We start from the raw sequence: 18305 nt of genomic DNA, 5'->3' as shown, positions 1-18305 counted from the left end.
AAGAAAGTTCTACCACGAAAATTGCTTAAAATGTCACCGTTTTGCTCCAAACACAAATCAGCCCTGCGTGCGAAAGATCTTCTAACTGCACGAAGCGTAGCAGACGTAATACGTCTAAAAGACTCTTGTATGTACTCCACCATATGTTCCCTAGTTGTGGGTGCAATACAATAAACTTCGGATTTAACATCTCCCCACAAGAAGAAGTCTAGAGGCATTAATTCCGGCGACCCAGTGGGACCTATCCGGTATAAAGCTTAATAAATTTGTATACAAAAGTTAATTTTAATAAATAACCTAGAATCCAATCCATATATTACCAAATTGGTATGTGATATGTTCCCTGACATATGCACTGAAGTGAGCTGGTGTACCGTTTAACTTTAGCCACATCTGATGCCTTACAAAGTCGGAAATCATGGAAAATCCTCTCTTAAAAAAATTATAAAAACTTCTTCTGTTACATGATCTTTAAAAAAAAGTATGGACCAATAACAAAATCACGTACTATTCCACCTCAAACATTGATGCTCTATCTGTGTTGAAAATTATTGATAAAAACTCGATGGGGATTTTCTGTATCGCAAAAATGAAAGTTATGTCGGTTCACAAAATCATTTATGTGAAACCTACATTCATCAGTAAATAGCACAAGTTTAAAAAAATTCTCGTTTTCTGCTGCTTGATTGTGTGCCCTTTGAAAAAAGGCTATTCTTTTTTTCAAAATTATTTTTCGTAAGTTCTTGATGTCTTTAAGTATGGTAGAGATGATATTTGTTTTTTTTTATCATTTTTACGGACGATTTCGATATTTCTAAGTTGTTACTTATTTTTCTTACACTAATTTGCGGTGTTTCTACAACCGATATGCTATTCGCCAATTGGTTTTCTTCATTTAAAACTGTTTTCGTTCTAGTTTGCTCTTTCTACGCTATGCTTCCAGTACGCTCGAATCGTTTTTTAAATTTTTTCAACACTCTATCATTAGGTTAGAATGTCGGTTATTTTTTTCCTAATAACCTCTTGAAGCCCAAAAATAGTTCCCAGACATTTACCGATAATGTAAATAACATTTACTAATTCTCACTGAGGGTAATTCATTTTGAAACAAATTTACTTAAGCATGATGGTTAATTTACTAAACATGAATGATAAGTAAACAATCTAATTGGCATACGTCACACAACAAAGAATAAATGAATCATGGTCAACTTTTTACCTGTAACAAAAAATTTCTTATTTTTAAATGAAATAAGCATCAGGGATTAATATTACTTGTCTTTCCTACTATTATTTTATTATGGTTATTATAACTATTGACTTTTTTTCTTACTAAAAAGGGTTCGAAATAGAATTGAACAGAGGGACAAAGTCCTTGCCACTCTAAGAAGTTTTCCTTTAAGAACAAATTTTGGGAAAACTCTTAGAGATAAAGGTATACTTGTTAGTATCAAATTGAAGATAAAAGAATGCTTTATTCAAACGCATTACAAGATATAGGGTATTCCATTGAAAAAAATAGCGCAAAATTTAATTAAAAATATCATATTTGAGTAACGATTTTGATCACCCTGTATAAAAAAAATTAATTTTGGAATTTCGAATGATAAAATGAACTTAGTCAAGGACTCTACATAGATTTTTTAGAAAGATAAAAACGTCGGTGGTAAATATTAAAATTTAAGTAAAACACTGATTTTCGTGAAAATTTCTTTAAATTGTTAATAACAAAGCAACGTCGCATTTTAGAGCAAAACAATTTAGAGTTAAAGAGAAAGTCAAATAAGACTCTTATTTCGGAAAAAAAATAGGTTGTTCCGTTAAAAAAAAATCAAATGATGTACCACGATTTTTTGGGACACCCTGTATAAACAAAACTAATTTTAAAAAGTAGCCCCTTTAACATAATTAATATTCCCCCTTTTTAATGTTTGTTCCGTTTCATGGTTAAGCCGCAATGGAGCACCGCGATATTAAATGGACACCCTGTATATGGTAAGTTGTTTTCATATACCAATAATTAAAGCCAAAGGGCAGAAGCTCCTTCTAAAACTTTTATAATAAAACATATATTTTATAATAAATAATAAATAGGTACTTATCTAAATGTAAATCATATACGAGTCGTTTTCGTAACAAAATTATAAAATATTTTTAATTTTCTTGACTTACCCAAACGCGCACCACTTTTTCTCTTGACACGAAGGCATATTGTCCTTGACCTAATGCACTGTAAATTTAAAAAAAATCAACTGTAAATTTTATAGAGATGTTTCTATAATATAAGAAAAATATTGAAAACTATAAAAAATCCAAAATGTAACGTATCAACTTTATACCTTAAGAGAACTTAGAGCAACTTAGAGCAACCAGCGTTTACAGTTTTCTTAATGTTGAATTTCCAATGGTCTCAAGGACTGCGGACATGAGATTTCTGTCGCTGCTTGTCCGCTAGCCGAGAACAGTGGTGTAATTATTTATAAGCATTTGTATTTGTATGTGCGTTTGCTTAGCCACTTACATTTAGACATATAGTGCATCCCAAAAGGTATGTCTAAATTCATTTAAAATTCAGGGGTGTGTTCGAAAAACAACGCTCGGACGCGTCGATTTTTATTTTAAATTGCGCATTTTTGTACGGAAGTTTGTATATACAGGGTTGCTCAAAAATAAATTACAACCATCAATTTCATTTTTTCAAATGAAAGCACCTTTTCTTTATTTCATCTTTGAATTTCACGTGGAATTCTACGTATGTTTCATGCATCATGTCCTATACCTAAAGTCAACAGTTATCGAAAAAAAGACGATTAATGTAACAAATAAAAAAAGAACAAAAATTAAGTTAAATGTTCAAAATGGTTGCCATTCACGGCTTGACATTATCCAAGGCGATCAATAAAGTCTCGTTGCACATTTTTAATTCGGAGTTATGGCGCGCACTTTTCTGGAAATTCTCTCTTTCAAGTCGTCTAGATTATTTGGCCTATTAACAAATACCATCGACTTGAGGTATCCCCACAAAAAAAAGTCCATTGGTGTTAGGTCAGGCGATCTAACAGGCCATTCGATGGGTCCTCTCCTTTCTATTTACCGAAAGGTAAATCCAAAAATGTACACACAGTGGCAGCATAGTGCGGAGGAGCGCCATCTTGCTGGAAAATTAGTTCTTCGTCAGGATAGTCTGGGTCCAATGGATTTGGAAATAAAGCTAGTAATGCTGGAACTAATTCAAATTGGAGAAAATCGAGATACACTTGTTTGCACATGTTTTGTAAGCAGTCACAAAACTTATTTCGCCTATCGAAATCGTCATCAAATAACTCTTGCACAGGAATAACTTTGTAGGGGTCATACTTTTGCTTTTTAACTATTCTGTGAACTATAGATTTCGCCATGTGTAAATTTGCCCCAATCTGCGTCAAAGGAGTACATGGATTTTCTTCCAAAGAAAGCAAAACGTCATGTTGTTCATTTTCATCTCGAGCAGGACGACCAGATTTCGGCAGATCTCTAACATGACCGAATTCTCTAAATTTAGCCTCTATTCTACTGACCACCTTTTGACATATCGGAGGACGATCAGGATGGTTTTTGTTGAATAATTGAGCAGCTTCTCTTTGAATACCTGTTCTATCACCAAATCCAACCATGCACAGAATTTCTATTTTTCTCGTTCCGTTAACTTTACCATTGTGAAAACCGCAACTTTACTGGTACACTTCACACTTGACAATATCTGTTTGGCGTACAACTGTCATACAGTTTCTATGAAAATACACGGTCATCAGCCAAGAATAAAAAACACGAATGAATGGAGTTTTGCTCTGTATAAAAATTCTCAAAGATACGGTGACTCGTAAGGTGAACTTCAATAATATTGTTTGGTCGTCTTTTTCTCGATAACTGTTGACTTTCGGTATAGGACATGATGCACGCGAAATTCAAAAATGAAATAAAAAAAGGTGTTTTTATTTGGAAAAATTAAGTTGATGGTCGTAATTTATTTTTGAGCAACCCTGTATATACAAACTTCACGTACAAAAATGGTTGAAATAAAAATCGACGGGCCCGAGCGTTTTTTTTCGAACACACCCCTAAAATTTAAATGAATTTAGACATAACTTTTGGGATGCACTGTATATCCAAAATCTCTATATGCCGTGTGGGGTTTGCTGGGTCTCCCATCAGGCGCCTTCCAAGATATTAAAGTGTAATGTGATTAGATACTCGAGGCAAATGAAAATCCAGCCTGGAGATGGGCAGCAGCATTTTCAGTACCGAGTTCAAGCACAAAAAGAATGATCTTGGACTAGTTCAAGTGAGGACAGTGAAGCGTTCGATTGTCATAATATTGGATGATTTTCCTACTGCGGTGGTCCATTTACTCTCCCGCGCATATCACAATGGCAAGAAATTCTCTAAGAATGGCCCTCAGTCCCCGGCAGATCTTCAATGGTCAGAGTTTGCGAAGAAAACTCGGGTTCAAAACTATAACCACACTGACAGAATAGCTACATAGAATGTCCGAAAACTGTTCGAGAAAGGCAAGCTGGCAAATGCCTGCTATGAGATAAATAGTCTTGGTATGCACATCCTTGCAACATATCACAAGACCTCAAGGAATTACTAAATTATACAAGAAAGGAAGAAGTTACCTTTGTTATGGGTGACGTAAATGCGAAGGTCGGAAAGGGAAACTCGTTAGAGAAGGTTGGGATTGAAGATGCTTTGGATTGGGCTAAAGAAATGAGAGAGGGGATAGGCTAATAGAGTTCTATCAAACAATTTTATATTACTAAATACTTAGTTCAAGCAACACCCGCGACGGCTCTACACCTGGACATCTCCTCAACGCAATAATGAAAACGAAGTACAAAACCAAATTGATTATATCATGGTAAATCAGAGATTCTGCAGCTGAGTCAAAAATGCAAAAGCCTTCCCCCTACGCAGACATGGGATCTAATCATTATCCTGTGATAATTAATTTTCACCAATATTGATTTAAGTACACAAAGAGAGGAAAACAACTTGACGTGCAACAATTAAAATAGCGGCAAGGAAAAACTCCCTGCAAATCGAGCTTAACGCCAACCTTCAGCAAGTAAATCGTAGCAAACTGAAAGAGACAACGCTTACGCGACCCAGACTGAAATATCTAATATGTTAATGGAGCTCACAACTAAACACCTAAAATCAGAGATTGAGAAAAAAAGACAATGGATGGCTAGAAAAGCAAAAGAGAACTGGTTGAGGAAAAGGTGTAAAAAACTGGAAGACTTACAGCCAAAAAAATTGATGATTTCAATTCAGAAAAAAAGGAAATATCTGGAGCAAACAAGCACTATACAGTGCTTTCATTTCAAAACGATCCACCCTTAATAAGATTCTTAAAAAAAAAAACACAAATGGGAACCCCCATCGTGTGATACATCATAGTAAGCAGCGTAAAATTCTCTATTCAACGGTACCAAAAAAAATGAAATCGTTAAATGTGTAAGGAAATAGTTTGCGAAAATGTCTAGAAATAATGAATATTTAATTTACGCCAAACTTTGGTATTTTAAATGAATACTTTTAGTGCGGTACCTACATCATTTTAAAATTCTTACATTTTTTATAATAGATTATCAAAAAAATACAAGCAATTTAGAAGTTCAAATGTGTGGTAACAAACAGTACATTTAGTTCAAGCAAATTATTTATTTTTTTAAGTAAAGAATGTGTACCGTTATTTGCGAGAAAAAAGAGTATCTTCAAATTTTTTACAAAAATCTTTGCAGTCTTGTAACTTTGTATGTGTATTTATTTCACTTATATTTTTTGCGAAACCTACCTAATAGGTACAAAAAAACACTGCAATACCTTACATTTTTAAGGCGTTTAAAAAGCAGGCGATTTATTATTGTTAAAACTGTCAGTTTGACGCGTGCAATTTTTCAATTTTAGTTAAAACAGTGAGTTAATAAAATGGTGTATACGCTAGCCGAAAGAATAGAAATAATTTTCCTTTATGGAGCTCAAGATCGGTGTGCTCGCAGAACCGCGAGAGCATTTAATGAAAGGTATCAACATAAAAACGTGAGCCATAAATACGTATTAGAATTGTCTGCGCGGTCTCTGGACCTAACCCCACTAGACTTTTTTCTTTGGGGCTACTTAAAAAGCAAAGTTTATAAAACCCCACCTGAGAGTATTGAGAATTTAAAAAATAGAATATTTCAAGAATGCAGAGAAATTAGCGGGCAGACCCTTGCCAATGTTCGTAAGGAGTTTGAAAATAGGCTTTTCTATTGTCTTGCTAATAACGGCGCGCATTTTGAACATTTAATAAAATAAATTTGTTAAACTAATTAAATTTATTTTTCTACCCTACCGATTTACACTTTAATTGCTTCTTGGTCAATCAACTTTATTTTTTTTTACAACCATTGATAGCATAATGAAGGCTCTTTAAAATAATGTATCACACCATGGGGTAGCCATTTGACATACCAAACTTTGGCGTAAATAAAATATTCATTATTTCTATACATTTTCGCTAACTATTTGCTTACATATTTACTGATTTCATTTTTTTTGATACCGTTGAATAGAGAATTTTACGCTCCTTACTATGATGTATCACACGATGGGGGTGCCCATTTGACATATTAAAGTGAGGTTAGCTGGAGGTGAGGAGGTGATTGACAGAACTTCAGTAAATGCATAATTAAACGTCCCCCTGTATATCTAATTTAACGTGTTTTTTTTTTTTTTTAAGAAAGTTATTAAGGGTGGATCGTTTTGAAATGAAAACATTGTATATATTGTTGATAATAACTTTCAACACGCAAAAGACATCTACAAGGAAATAGTCGTATGGACAAATTACATCCGAGATTAATTGACCTACTTACGAGAAGTGCCATCTACTAGCAATAATAACCAAGATCCTCCTACCATAATTAAATGTGAACATGAGCGAGATTACTAACCAACTGAAGAACAATAAAAGCTCAGACCAGACAATATTTATCCAGAAGTTTTAAGTTAATTGATGAAGAAAACTTGGATCGTTTCCTAAAGCTACTAAGCCAAATATATAACTCTGGCAAAATTCCAAAAGAATGGCTAGAGTCTACATTCATGCTTACTCCTAAAAAGCTGAATCCTCATCAATGCAATGACTTTAGTTTGATTAATCTGATGAGCGACACCTAAAAGATCCTTCTCAAAATTGTCCACAATCAAATCCAGGAGAGATGCGAACAAGTGATCTCGAGAGAATAGTTAGAGAGGTAAGAGAGGTAAGGACACTCTTAAAGCACTGTTTAAACTATATATTCTAGCTCAGAAATGCATGGACCAGCAAAAGACCCTATATATGAGCCTTCGTGGACTTCGATGAAAGGCATTCGATAGAGTTCCACATACAGGCTTCCTAAACTACCTTGTCAACGTGGGAATTAATGGAAGGAATATTTAATTAATAAGGACTCTTTGTAGGCATCAAATACCAAAAATTAGAACAAAGAATACTAACTTTCTAAAAACGTCCGACAGGGATGCATACTGTCACCGGTCCTTTTTAATGTTTTCTGTAGCTTTTTAAATCCGCACTAGAGAATATTTCAGATGAAATCAAAGTAAATGGGGAAATCTTCAACAGAATAAGATATGCTGATGATACGGTACTAATGGCCAACACAGACGTAGCATTCAAAGAGCCTGTTCGCCCTATGGAATAAAGATCGACATTAAGAAAACGAAGACAATGGTAATTAGTAAAAATTAGAATATCCTGATTTCATTGCAAATCGACGGCGAAGTCCTAGGAATAGTAAGTAAATCGTTTTAAATATTTGAGTTCCTGGGTTGAAAGAGACACAAACCTCGATAACGAAATAAGGAACAGAATTGACCAAACACGCCAAGAATTTATGCGAAATAAGCGACTCCTCTCTGGCTCATATTTGGACCTGAACCTGCGTCTGAGACTGTTGTATTGACTGGATGCGTTTGAATTCTAGCGCTGAGAATTCCTTGGACGGAACAAATTACGAATAATGTAGTACATAAAGTATTCGCTCAGCTATATTTAGAGAATAGGTGGTGAGCGAGAAGTACTAAATATCATAAAAGTAAGGAAATAACATACTTAGGCCACCTTTCCAGGTATGGAAAGGACGAGTTACTCGAACTAATAATGGAGGGAAAGTTGGAAAGGAAAAGGGGATTGGGAAGAAAGCGGCTGACCTGGATGCAAAACATCAGAGGCTGTCTCCCAGCATTCTAACTTCTAAAACCCATGGCTTAGAACGCTTGCCAATGTGATCGCAACCTTATTTAAAGATGTCACGGACAAAAGAAGGACGGAAGGGCTAGAGCACAATATACATACTAGGACTATTTATGGGCTAAAAACTGAAGAAGTTTCCTTTCATTAGTTTCCAGCAGCTGGACGGTGGGTAATGACAAACTGCCAGTGAATCAAATGAGGATATCGATAGCAACTTTAACTTCAAATTCTTTAAATTCTTATTAAGAATTTCTCAAATGCGATTGATAGATATTTTCCGAACAAAAGTAAAATGGTTAAAGGGCAAATGGTTAAGAGTCACAGAAAACCCTATGTTAACTAGTTTCATAATTGTCTTAACGCAATGTGCGAGAGGCTCATCACACTTTATTCCATTAATAGAAGCAATCCATTGTAACAAAAGATATACTTAAAAACTATAAAACGAAATATACAAATCAAATGTCCTTGACCTAGAAGAACGTCCATTATGATTATACATGGGGCGAGTCTCTCCAAAGAATAATAAGGGTCTTGCTATGTGGGATATTGTTCAATCAAACTCCCTTTATATTACGGTAAAAATCTAACACAGTTAAGATTTTTATGACACAGTACTAATATCAGATCGCCTTGATTTGATATAATCTGCTTCCCATAAGGTCGGATTTAAAATTATTGTGAAAAAAAAAACAACTAATGACTAACCTTGTAGTCGGTAAAGGAGTATACATAGATGGCATCTAAGTAGAAGAATCTACCTCATACAAGTAACATGGCCACGAAATCCGTATAAACAAAAATAATGAAGCTTGTGAATTGTTTAAGCAAATATGATTAACTTGGACCGCATTTGGGAACTTTTAAAAACTGGAAGGCTCATACTAAAGCCAGATTTACCAATTTGTCCAAAGAGAAAAGTTTTGAACCAATATGTTCCATTGGTCCTAACTTATGGCGCTGAGACTTTAATATTAACAAAAAAGGTTATACAGAAATCAAAGTGGCACAGCGTACTATGGAAAGGTCAATGCTGGGACTGACTTTCAGATATCACATCACAAAAGCTGAGCTGTCTAGAAGAAGCTGAGTGACTGAACCAGTAGAAAGAATAGTAATTCTAAAGTAGAATTGGGCGGGACACATTGCAAGAATGCGACAACAGATAAACCAAGATGATGAGTGGAGGTCTAGATAGGACGCATACAGAAGTAGGGCATGACCACCAACTAGAAGGACTGATAATATTAAACGTATCCACATAAATTCGGTATACGAGACACACTAGTGACTAGATAACTAGAATCATAATTATTCGATAACATGGGTAATATGTTACCGGAGCGGTGATAGCTATTTACATGCGTTTAAGTAATTGATATTTGCTTGCAATGCCTACTTAAAAAAAATATATATAAAAAGAGCATTTTCCATTTTAAGTAATAAAACAGAAATTACTTGTGATACATCATGGAATTCGTATTAATAAATGGAATGAGATGGTGCATTTTTGGTCATCTTGTATCATATATAGATATCATATATTATAAATAGTCCGGCAAGACTAACGGGTTTACAGGGGATATTTCTAAGGAGTTGAGTTTGTTAGGAAGTCTTGATTTTAAAGTTTTAAACAACAACTCCCTAGATCTAATAGGTTACAGAATCTCTGTTAAATCAAATGATTAAAAATGAAACTTATCAGGCCGGCTTCGTAGGTTACTAATTATATGGTCAGTAACGCACCATACAAAGAACCTAAAAGGAACCCAAAGAACAACTGCTGTCCTTGCGCGCAATAAGAGCGCACACACAGAAAGATCCCGATGGATTTTTTCACATTTTGTTGTGTAAAAAAAAATGTTTAATTTTAATACACAATTGTTAGATAATATCTCACAGTCCTGTATAAAAATTCTCAGGCATTTTGTATATGTTTTAATGTGTATATTTTATACAATTATTGCATATTAAATTAATACACCATAAGTGGATATTAATTATTAAGATAATGTGTATAAATATTCCACATCTTTTTTTTTAAATCCAATGCAGTTTGGTAAAAAAATCTAATAACCACGTATATTTTTACTACAATTTTTAATTATTTTTTTATTCTGGCTTGTGTTGATTTTATTTACAATTGTGTAGAATAAAAAAGATTCTTGCTAATAGCCCTTCACAATTATAGAATTTTAAACTATGTATTGTGTAGTTATAATACACAATTGTGTATAAAGGAGGACGCGCCCGACGCCCTTGCCTTTGCCGCTAGAACTTCGTTGTTAGCGTCAATGTTGCCAGATTCAATATTAAACAGTTGTAAAGGTATGCATCAAAATTTGCAGTCGATTTAAAGTTGTTAATTGAAAATGATTTAATAGGATATTTAAAAATAAGCCCAATCAGCATAAGTTCTAATTTTATTTATTTAAATAATATCGTGATAATAACACGCGTAAGGAAAAAGGAAACGTAACTTTTTTAATTGGCGGTGTAATCTTTAAGATACATTTGATGGCAGCATTGCTATAATTCCCAGTGCCACAGGTGTTCAACTGTTTATTCTTCAGTCCTTCAATCAATCGGCCGGCATTAATTTGTTTTAAAGTTTTTTCGTTTCGTTAAGTGTTAAAATTGCATAAGAAAAAAATGGATATATTCGTTGAAGATAAACTTAACGAGTGGGGTTTATTGGACCAACTCCAGGAGCAGTTTGTAGGTAGGTAATTAGGTAAGCACCATATTTTTTTTTGCATTTATTGTATACTTTGGAATTTACTGGATATTTTGATGTTTATACAGGTAGCTGGTACCTATTTAGTTTTTCAGTGATAACTGATAACTTTACAGTAGAATAGATAAGTAGGTATACTTACTTTTTTTACATCTTTTTTATCTTTGTACCTATCCAATTTTAATGTAGAGGTCGGTTAAATTTGTAACCTTTATTGCATTTGTATTTCAATTTGTATTACAAAATGGTATCTACTTAATCATAGCACTGTCTGACAGTCCTGTACCGTCCTTTTCAAGTCCTGTAGTAGTATTATAAGGAAATTTGAACTCCTATACCTACATATACCTACTCGCTGTGGGCAGCCACTAGCTCTCACACTCTCGTCCTTTGGTTAACTTGGTTTAGAAAAACCAAATATTGTCATTGCATTGAAATGCTTTATGTAAGTCTTTATAAATGTGGTTTGTTTAAACTTAAATCAAACTTTTCATTAAAGTGAACCGCAGTCCACAGATACTAAATCTAGCAAGTATAACTTTCACAACTATAGGTCGGTAGATATATACCTACTAAAGTTCCTACTAAATTATTAAAACCTTAGAGAGGGGGAAAAATACGATATATACAGGGTGAGCTTTTTTCGATGTTTAGTACAGGGATCTCGGAATCTGATTCTAATGATGTATCACATGATAGGGTTGTTTTTAAAAAATAAGCTTTTATAACCATTGTTCATTTTTTTTGCTGTTTATTTTGGTTTAGTCTAGTTGCTATAAAAACAAGAAAATAAATAATGTTTGGATATGTTACTATGGTAATTAAACTATTATCAACAAACTAAAAACCTTTTAAAATTAAATTTAAAAAATTTCTTAAAAATTACCTAGGCTATTACTATTAAAACAAATAATTAAGATTTTTTTTATTGGATAGGAAGGAAGGCTCCTGTAGATATATCGTGTCCACCAAGATCCCCTAAACTTACATGGAGCTATAAAGGAGACAGTGTAAAATATCTATGGAAAAAACTTAGGTTTGAAACGATTGAAGAAAAGGTCGAAAATATTTGATACAATTAAATAAATTGTTAAAATAAAAAAACAGCTTTTTTTATCCTGTTTTTCCCAGGCTCACTAGAATTTATTATTACACAGATTTATGACGAAATTCTCTAAAATGTATTTTAAATTTTTATGAATATAAATACAAAACATTGTAATAAAAAACTCCAGTTCTTATGTTAATTGGATATACAAACCTAAAATAAGTAACCTACACTATATTTAAATTTATAAAACAATATATAGTATTATTATACACAATTTGTAATAAAATTTAATAGTTGAAATGAAAGAAAATAAAATATATTGTTAAAACAACCTACACTAACGTGTGTATTTAAAATGCACAAATTGTGTTTTTTTCCTGTATATACCATGTTAAAAAAACACTAAGAGTTTGCTTTTTTACTGAACAATTATATTAAATAAATATAAAATATTGTCGAATTTAAGTACACAAATAGTGTACTATAAATACAATAAAATAAATCAAATTGATACACAATTTGTTGATTATAGAACCACAGTTGTTTAACCACAATACCATAGAGAAATTCTACACAAATTGATTCTGTACCATTTCCAGAATCAAATTGTATGTAAAATCTATACAATTGTTGAATTTTTATTCACCTATTTTTAAGAGTGCAAGATTTCAATAAAAGAGTGTTCAATAAAACATGGTTTTCTGTAGTATGTCTTGAAATATTTATTGATTTAGGAAATTTACATTTGGGAATTATGTACAAAATATCTTGTAAAAAGCCGGGGCTTCGCTGGTATATGCGTACCCCTTTTGCCGAATTTTTAATAACGTAATTGTATATATGTGGTATCTCATTGATACAGCGACCAATTTCGGCTTTCAATGCTTCGACGGTTGCAGGCTTATTGGCATAAACCTGCCAATTCTCGTCACCAAACCGAGAAAAGACCAGGAGAAAACTCGTGCAAGATCGTCAATGTTTCGGTATGACATATGGCACCGTCCTCCTAAAACCACATGTCGTCAAGATGAGTAACAAGACACTGTGTTAACATAGCACGATACGGTTCTTCGTTTTTGAAAAAAAATCAGTTAGATCTGGTAGGGATGCAGCTGTAAATCTTTAATGAGAACTCGCTGAAGAGTGTCTTTGTGAACTATGTGAACAATGCCAATTCTTGTGCCCGATGACGAATTGATGGCTCTGGTCTTTCTGTCACACTCTCGCGAACTGCCGTGATGTTATACTCTGAGTGACCTGTATGAGCTCGTACCGTGTGTTTTACATGACTAACCAAACTAGTACTTTAGAATTTTTCGATGATTCGTTTGAAAGTAGATAAATTAGGAACATTATTTTCGACCGAACGTTGGACGCACTTTAACGCTTTAACGTGAACGTTTTTCTTTTTCACTTGTGGTTACCAAGTTGCCTGTAGTTGCTTCCAATTAGCATTTTAGTAAGTTGATAAGAAAAAAGTATTATTGATGTCTGAAATTTGTCTTTTATTTTTTGTTTAGTAAATATTACTATAATTGTACGACAATTTTTGATAAGCCATTATAAAGCGCCACCAATAATTTTATTTATTTGCTTATAAACGGGGGCAAAGACCAATTACAATTCTGTTAAACTTTTAAATTCACAACAGTAATACATAATATAGGTCATATACAGAAATATAGATAATCATTAAGTAATAAAAATTAATAATATCTAACCTAAGCTTACTAAAACTTAACCCAGGAATTTGTTATAAGTTTCTAAAAGGTCAATATCATGGTGTTGGTTTGCTGTTCTAGTGACGAATTTATTAAGACCATAGTTAGTAAGGTGGATTGCGTAATGAAAGCTATCAGTTCTTAAGGTAAGGCTCTAGTTGTTCTTAGGGAGCATGAAAATTGATTTTTTGAAGTAGCTCTGAAGTTCCAATTTCTCATGTAGGATGTTATAAAAAGTAATAAGATCCCTTCTTTTATGTCGGATAGTAATGGAAGCCAGATGTAGCATATTAAGTATATCTGCATCATTATAATTATCCAAATTATTCAATTTATATGCAACTTGTTTTAAAAATGTGTGTTCCACTAGTTAAAGAGCATCAATATGTACTCCATAGAAAGGAGACCACACACAGGAGGCATACTCCAGATTAGGACCGACCAGGACACAGTAGAGTATTTTATAGTAGTAGCGGCAATACTTATGAAGTCTTGAATACATCCCCCAACACCAAGCATTTGGAAAGTTTTATTGACAACACTACCCAAGTGATCAAAAAACTCTAGGCTTGTTTCGAAAATGACACCTACATCTTTAAAAAGAGAAGATACCACATCTTCATCTTTAAAAAGAGCTCCTTGTCAAACTTGTCAAACCGATCAGAATTAATAGTATTTCTCGGTCGAGAAAAGGTAATTATTTTACATTTAGCTGGATTAAGATCCATACCATTTCCTTCACACCAAACTACCAAATTATTTAGATCATATTGTAATTTGTCACAATCATCAGGGGATTCGATAATACAGCTCAGTTTCAGATCATCAGCAAACAACAAAAATAGGAAGCTGGTGAAGCATTTATCAATATTATTGATAAAAATATTAATAAGAAGTAGCCCGTGATTAAAGTTTTGAGGCACTCCAGATGAAACCTGATTCGTTTTGGAAAGAAAATTTCTAATTTTAACAATCAGTTTATGATCAGATAAGTAACTCTTGAACCAGGACAATAAAGGTTCATTAAATACCAATAATTTTTAGTTTACGCAACAAATAATTGTGAGGTACCTTGTCGAACGCTTTGGAGAAATCTGTGTATATTGTATCCACTTGATATCCCTTCTCCAAGGCATCGAACAAAAAGTTCACCTAAGTAAGAAGGTTCAGCTCCATAGATTTGTGTGGTCTAAATTCAAACTGCTGGTCGGTTAGTAAAGGTTCAAGAAAGGGGGTAATAATGTCACATACTAAGCTTTCAAATACTTTTGGAACATCATTAAGTATACTGATGGGACAATAGTTGATAGCACTGGTTTTGTCGCCTGACTTATGAATAGGTTTTAGGAAATTCTCATTCCAGTAGTCTGGGCACATTCCAGTTCGAAGGGAGAGATTAAAGATGTGGTATAAGGGTATAAGAGATTAAAGCTACTTTATTCCTATTTTTTAGGAATAAAGTAGGCACACCATCTGGTCCAGGACCCTTGTTAATATTCAAGGATGAGAGTTTAGTAAATATATCTGATATTCTAATGTGAAGGTGAGATTTATGGGTATCCGATGCAGATAATTCATGAGTGGGGACATTAACACTACTGTAGAAAAATAATCAGCAAACAAGTTAGCAAATCTCCTCTCCAGCACAACTTGTCTTGTCTAAATATCTTAGTGTATTTGGCGAGTAGTATAGTATATTTGGCTATTTTTTCTTTTATGATTAACAGAAGATCAAAATTTCTTTATGTTAGAGCCAATAGCTGCTTCAGTGCAGTAAATATACTGTATATAACATTTCTGTGTCAGATCCTTGCCTTGTCTCAATCTAGAAAAGTCCCGATAGTCGGTAGGTGATCGTCTTTGTTAAAATTTTTTTCTTTTCGATAATACGATTTTTAAGTTCAATTCAAAAACCACATTGGGATCTCTTAAAGTATGCATAAGAATGCTTATTTTAAAACCTACAATAATAACAGTATCGAAGTTGACTGGCCAATTTTTAAAAGAGACATGCTTTGGAATTTTAACATTTGGCTTTGTCACAAAACCTACAGTGCTTGTTCTTTGGCCGTAAACATGTCCTTTCAGATATTCCGTCAGGCTTTAGAGGAGGCCATGGCACTGCAACAGCTCTCAGCAGGGTCAGTTCAGACATCAGTAGAGACATGGAATTTCTCTCTTATTCTCCTAAGTAAGTAAAGCTTTTGATCTAGTAAACCATGATATGCTGATTTCCAAATTGCACTAATGTGGGTTTTTATTTGTAAGTAAATAGTTGGTTTCATGGATATATGGCAGGAAAAATGCAGATTGGGGAAATGGATGGAACTAGAGCCCATCCTTGTAATTTTCTAGATGGTGTACTCTAGGGAAATCATCTTGAATCCTTTTATTTTTATTATATACCTCTGACCTTTCACTCAATGATACTCAATTTCTATCATCCTTCAGACTTCAAGACAGCTGTGTGGCTCTCAGCCTTATTAATGCTGATTTGGGGAGAATTTCTGTTTCGTCTGGAAAACATAGTTTATTGGTAAATGCAATAAAATTGCATAGTTGATCATTGGATCAGATTGTGCTAGAGAAAAGTTTTACTCATTTAATTTTGTCAGTCTGCATATTATAATGTTGTTGTTCCTGATGTCAAGCAGGTGAGAAATTTGAGCCTCATTTTTAATAGTTGAATCTTTAGTTTTCTCTCAGTTATATGCAGCGATCTTATACAGTGCTTTCATTTCAAAACGATTCACCCTTAATAACTTTCTTAAAAAAAAAAATAATAAAAAAAAACACGTCAAATTAGATATACAGGGGGACGTTTAATTATGCATTTACTGAAGTTCTGTCAATCACCTCCTCTCCTCCAGCTAACCTCGCTTTAATATGTCAAATGGGAACCCTCATCGTGTGATACATCATAGTAAGCAGCGTAAAATTCTCTATTCAACGGTACCAAAAAAAATGAAATCGGTAAATGTGTAAGCAAATAGTTAGCGAAAATGTCTAGAAATAATGAATATTTTATTTACGCCAAACTTTGGTATTTTAAATGAATACTTTTAGTGTGGTACCTACATCATTTTAAAATTCTTACATTTTTTATAATAGATCATCCAAAAAAAATACAAGCAATCTAGGACAATTTGCTATGGATCCAACTTTGTCTATACCAAAGGCCGCAAAACTAACAAATATTTCCACTGGTTCGATACATAAAGTTTAAAAAAAAAAAGTTTTTTCCTTATAAAATTAATATTCTTCATAAACTCGGAGAAGATGATTTTGATAGGAGAATTCAATTTTGTGAAGTGATGGGCCAGCGAATTGACGACGATCACTATTTATTGAAGAATATTTGCTTCAGTGACGAATCGACCTTTTTTTTAAATGGTCTGGTGAACAGACATAACTGTAGATACTGGGATAATGAAAATCCGCATGTTTTTCGGGAAGGCCATATCCAATATCACCAAGAAATTAATGTTTGGGCAGGAATTTATGGGAATAAAATAATCGGGCCATTATTTTTGGAAGAAAATTTGACTGGCGAAATTTATTTAAACCTTTTAGAAAATGCAATATACCCTTCCATCATCCAATGTATGGAAAATCAAGTAGATCAACATGGTGCTATATTATTGAATGAAAATAATATACATTTTCAGCAGGATGGAGCTCCCGCGCACTACACTTTGGTAGTTCGAGAGTGGCTTGATGAAAATTGTCGAGAAAAGTGGATTGGCAGATGTGGTGCAATCGAATGGCCTGCGCGGTCTCCGAACCTAACCCCACTAGACTTTTTTCTTTGGGGCTACTTAAAAAGCAAAGTTTATAAAAGCCCACCTGAGAGTATTGAGAATTTAAAAAATAGAATATTTCAAGAATGCAGAGAAATTAGCGGGCAGACCCTTGCCAATGTTCGTAAGGAGCTTGAAAATAGGCTTTTTTATTGTCTTGCTAATAACGGCGCGTATTTTGAACATTTAATAAAATAAATTTGTTAAAATAATTAAATTTGTTTTTCTACCCTACCGATTTACACTTTAATTGCTTCTTGGTCAATCAATTTTATTTTTTTTACAACCATTGATAGCATAATAAATGCCCTTTAAAATAATGTATCACACCATGGGGTAGCCATTTGACATACCAAAGTTTGGCGTAAATAAAATATTCATTATTTTTAGACATTTTCGCTAACTATTTGCTTACACATTTACCGATTTTATTTTTTTTTTGGTACCGTTGAATAGAGAATTTTACGCTGCTTACTATGATGTATCACACGATGGGGGTTCCCATTTGACATATTAAAGTGAGGTTAGCTGGAGGTGAGGTGAGGACAGAACTTCAGTAAATGCATAATTAAACGTCGCCCTGTATATCTAATTTGACGTGTTTTTTTTTTTTTTTTTTAAGAAATTTATTAAGGGTGGATCGTTTTGAAATGAATAAAGCACTCTATATTATAATTTTCTAAATTTAGAACACCAAAGAAAAATTCAATTG

The 18305-nt window shown here is 33.4% G+C and overlaps 1 protein-coding gene across 1 annotated transcript in view; it reads right to left on the bottom strand.

Moving 5' to 3' along the window:
• The window catches only part of LOC126744387 (protein PALS1), a 463284-nt gene that overhangs the window by 392264 nt on the left and 52715 nt on the right, over nt 1-18305 (bottom strand). Inside the window, exon 4 of the mRNA XM_050451770.1 lies at nt 2173-2230. Within this exon, the coding sequence (XP_050307727.1) occupies nt 2173-2230 (58 nt within the window). The remainder of the gene's footprint in view (nt 1-2172; nt 2231-18305) is intronic.

This window comes from Anthonomus grandis, chromosome 14 (genome assembly GCF_022605725.1).
Source record: "Anthonomus grandis grandis chromosome 14, icAntGran1.3, whole genome shotgun sequence".
In the NCBI taxonomy this organism is placed as follows: domain Eukaryota; kingdom Metazoa; phylum Arthropoda; class Insecta; order Coleoptera; family Curculionidae; genus Anthonomus; species Anthonomus grandis.
This window is presented reverse-complemented; position numbering and strand designations above follow the sequence as displayed.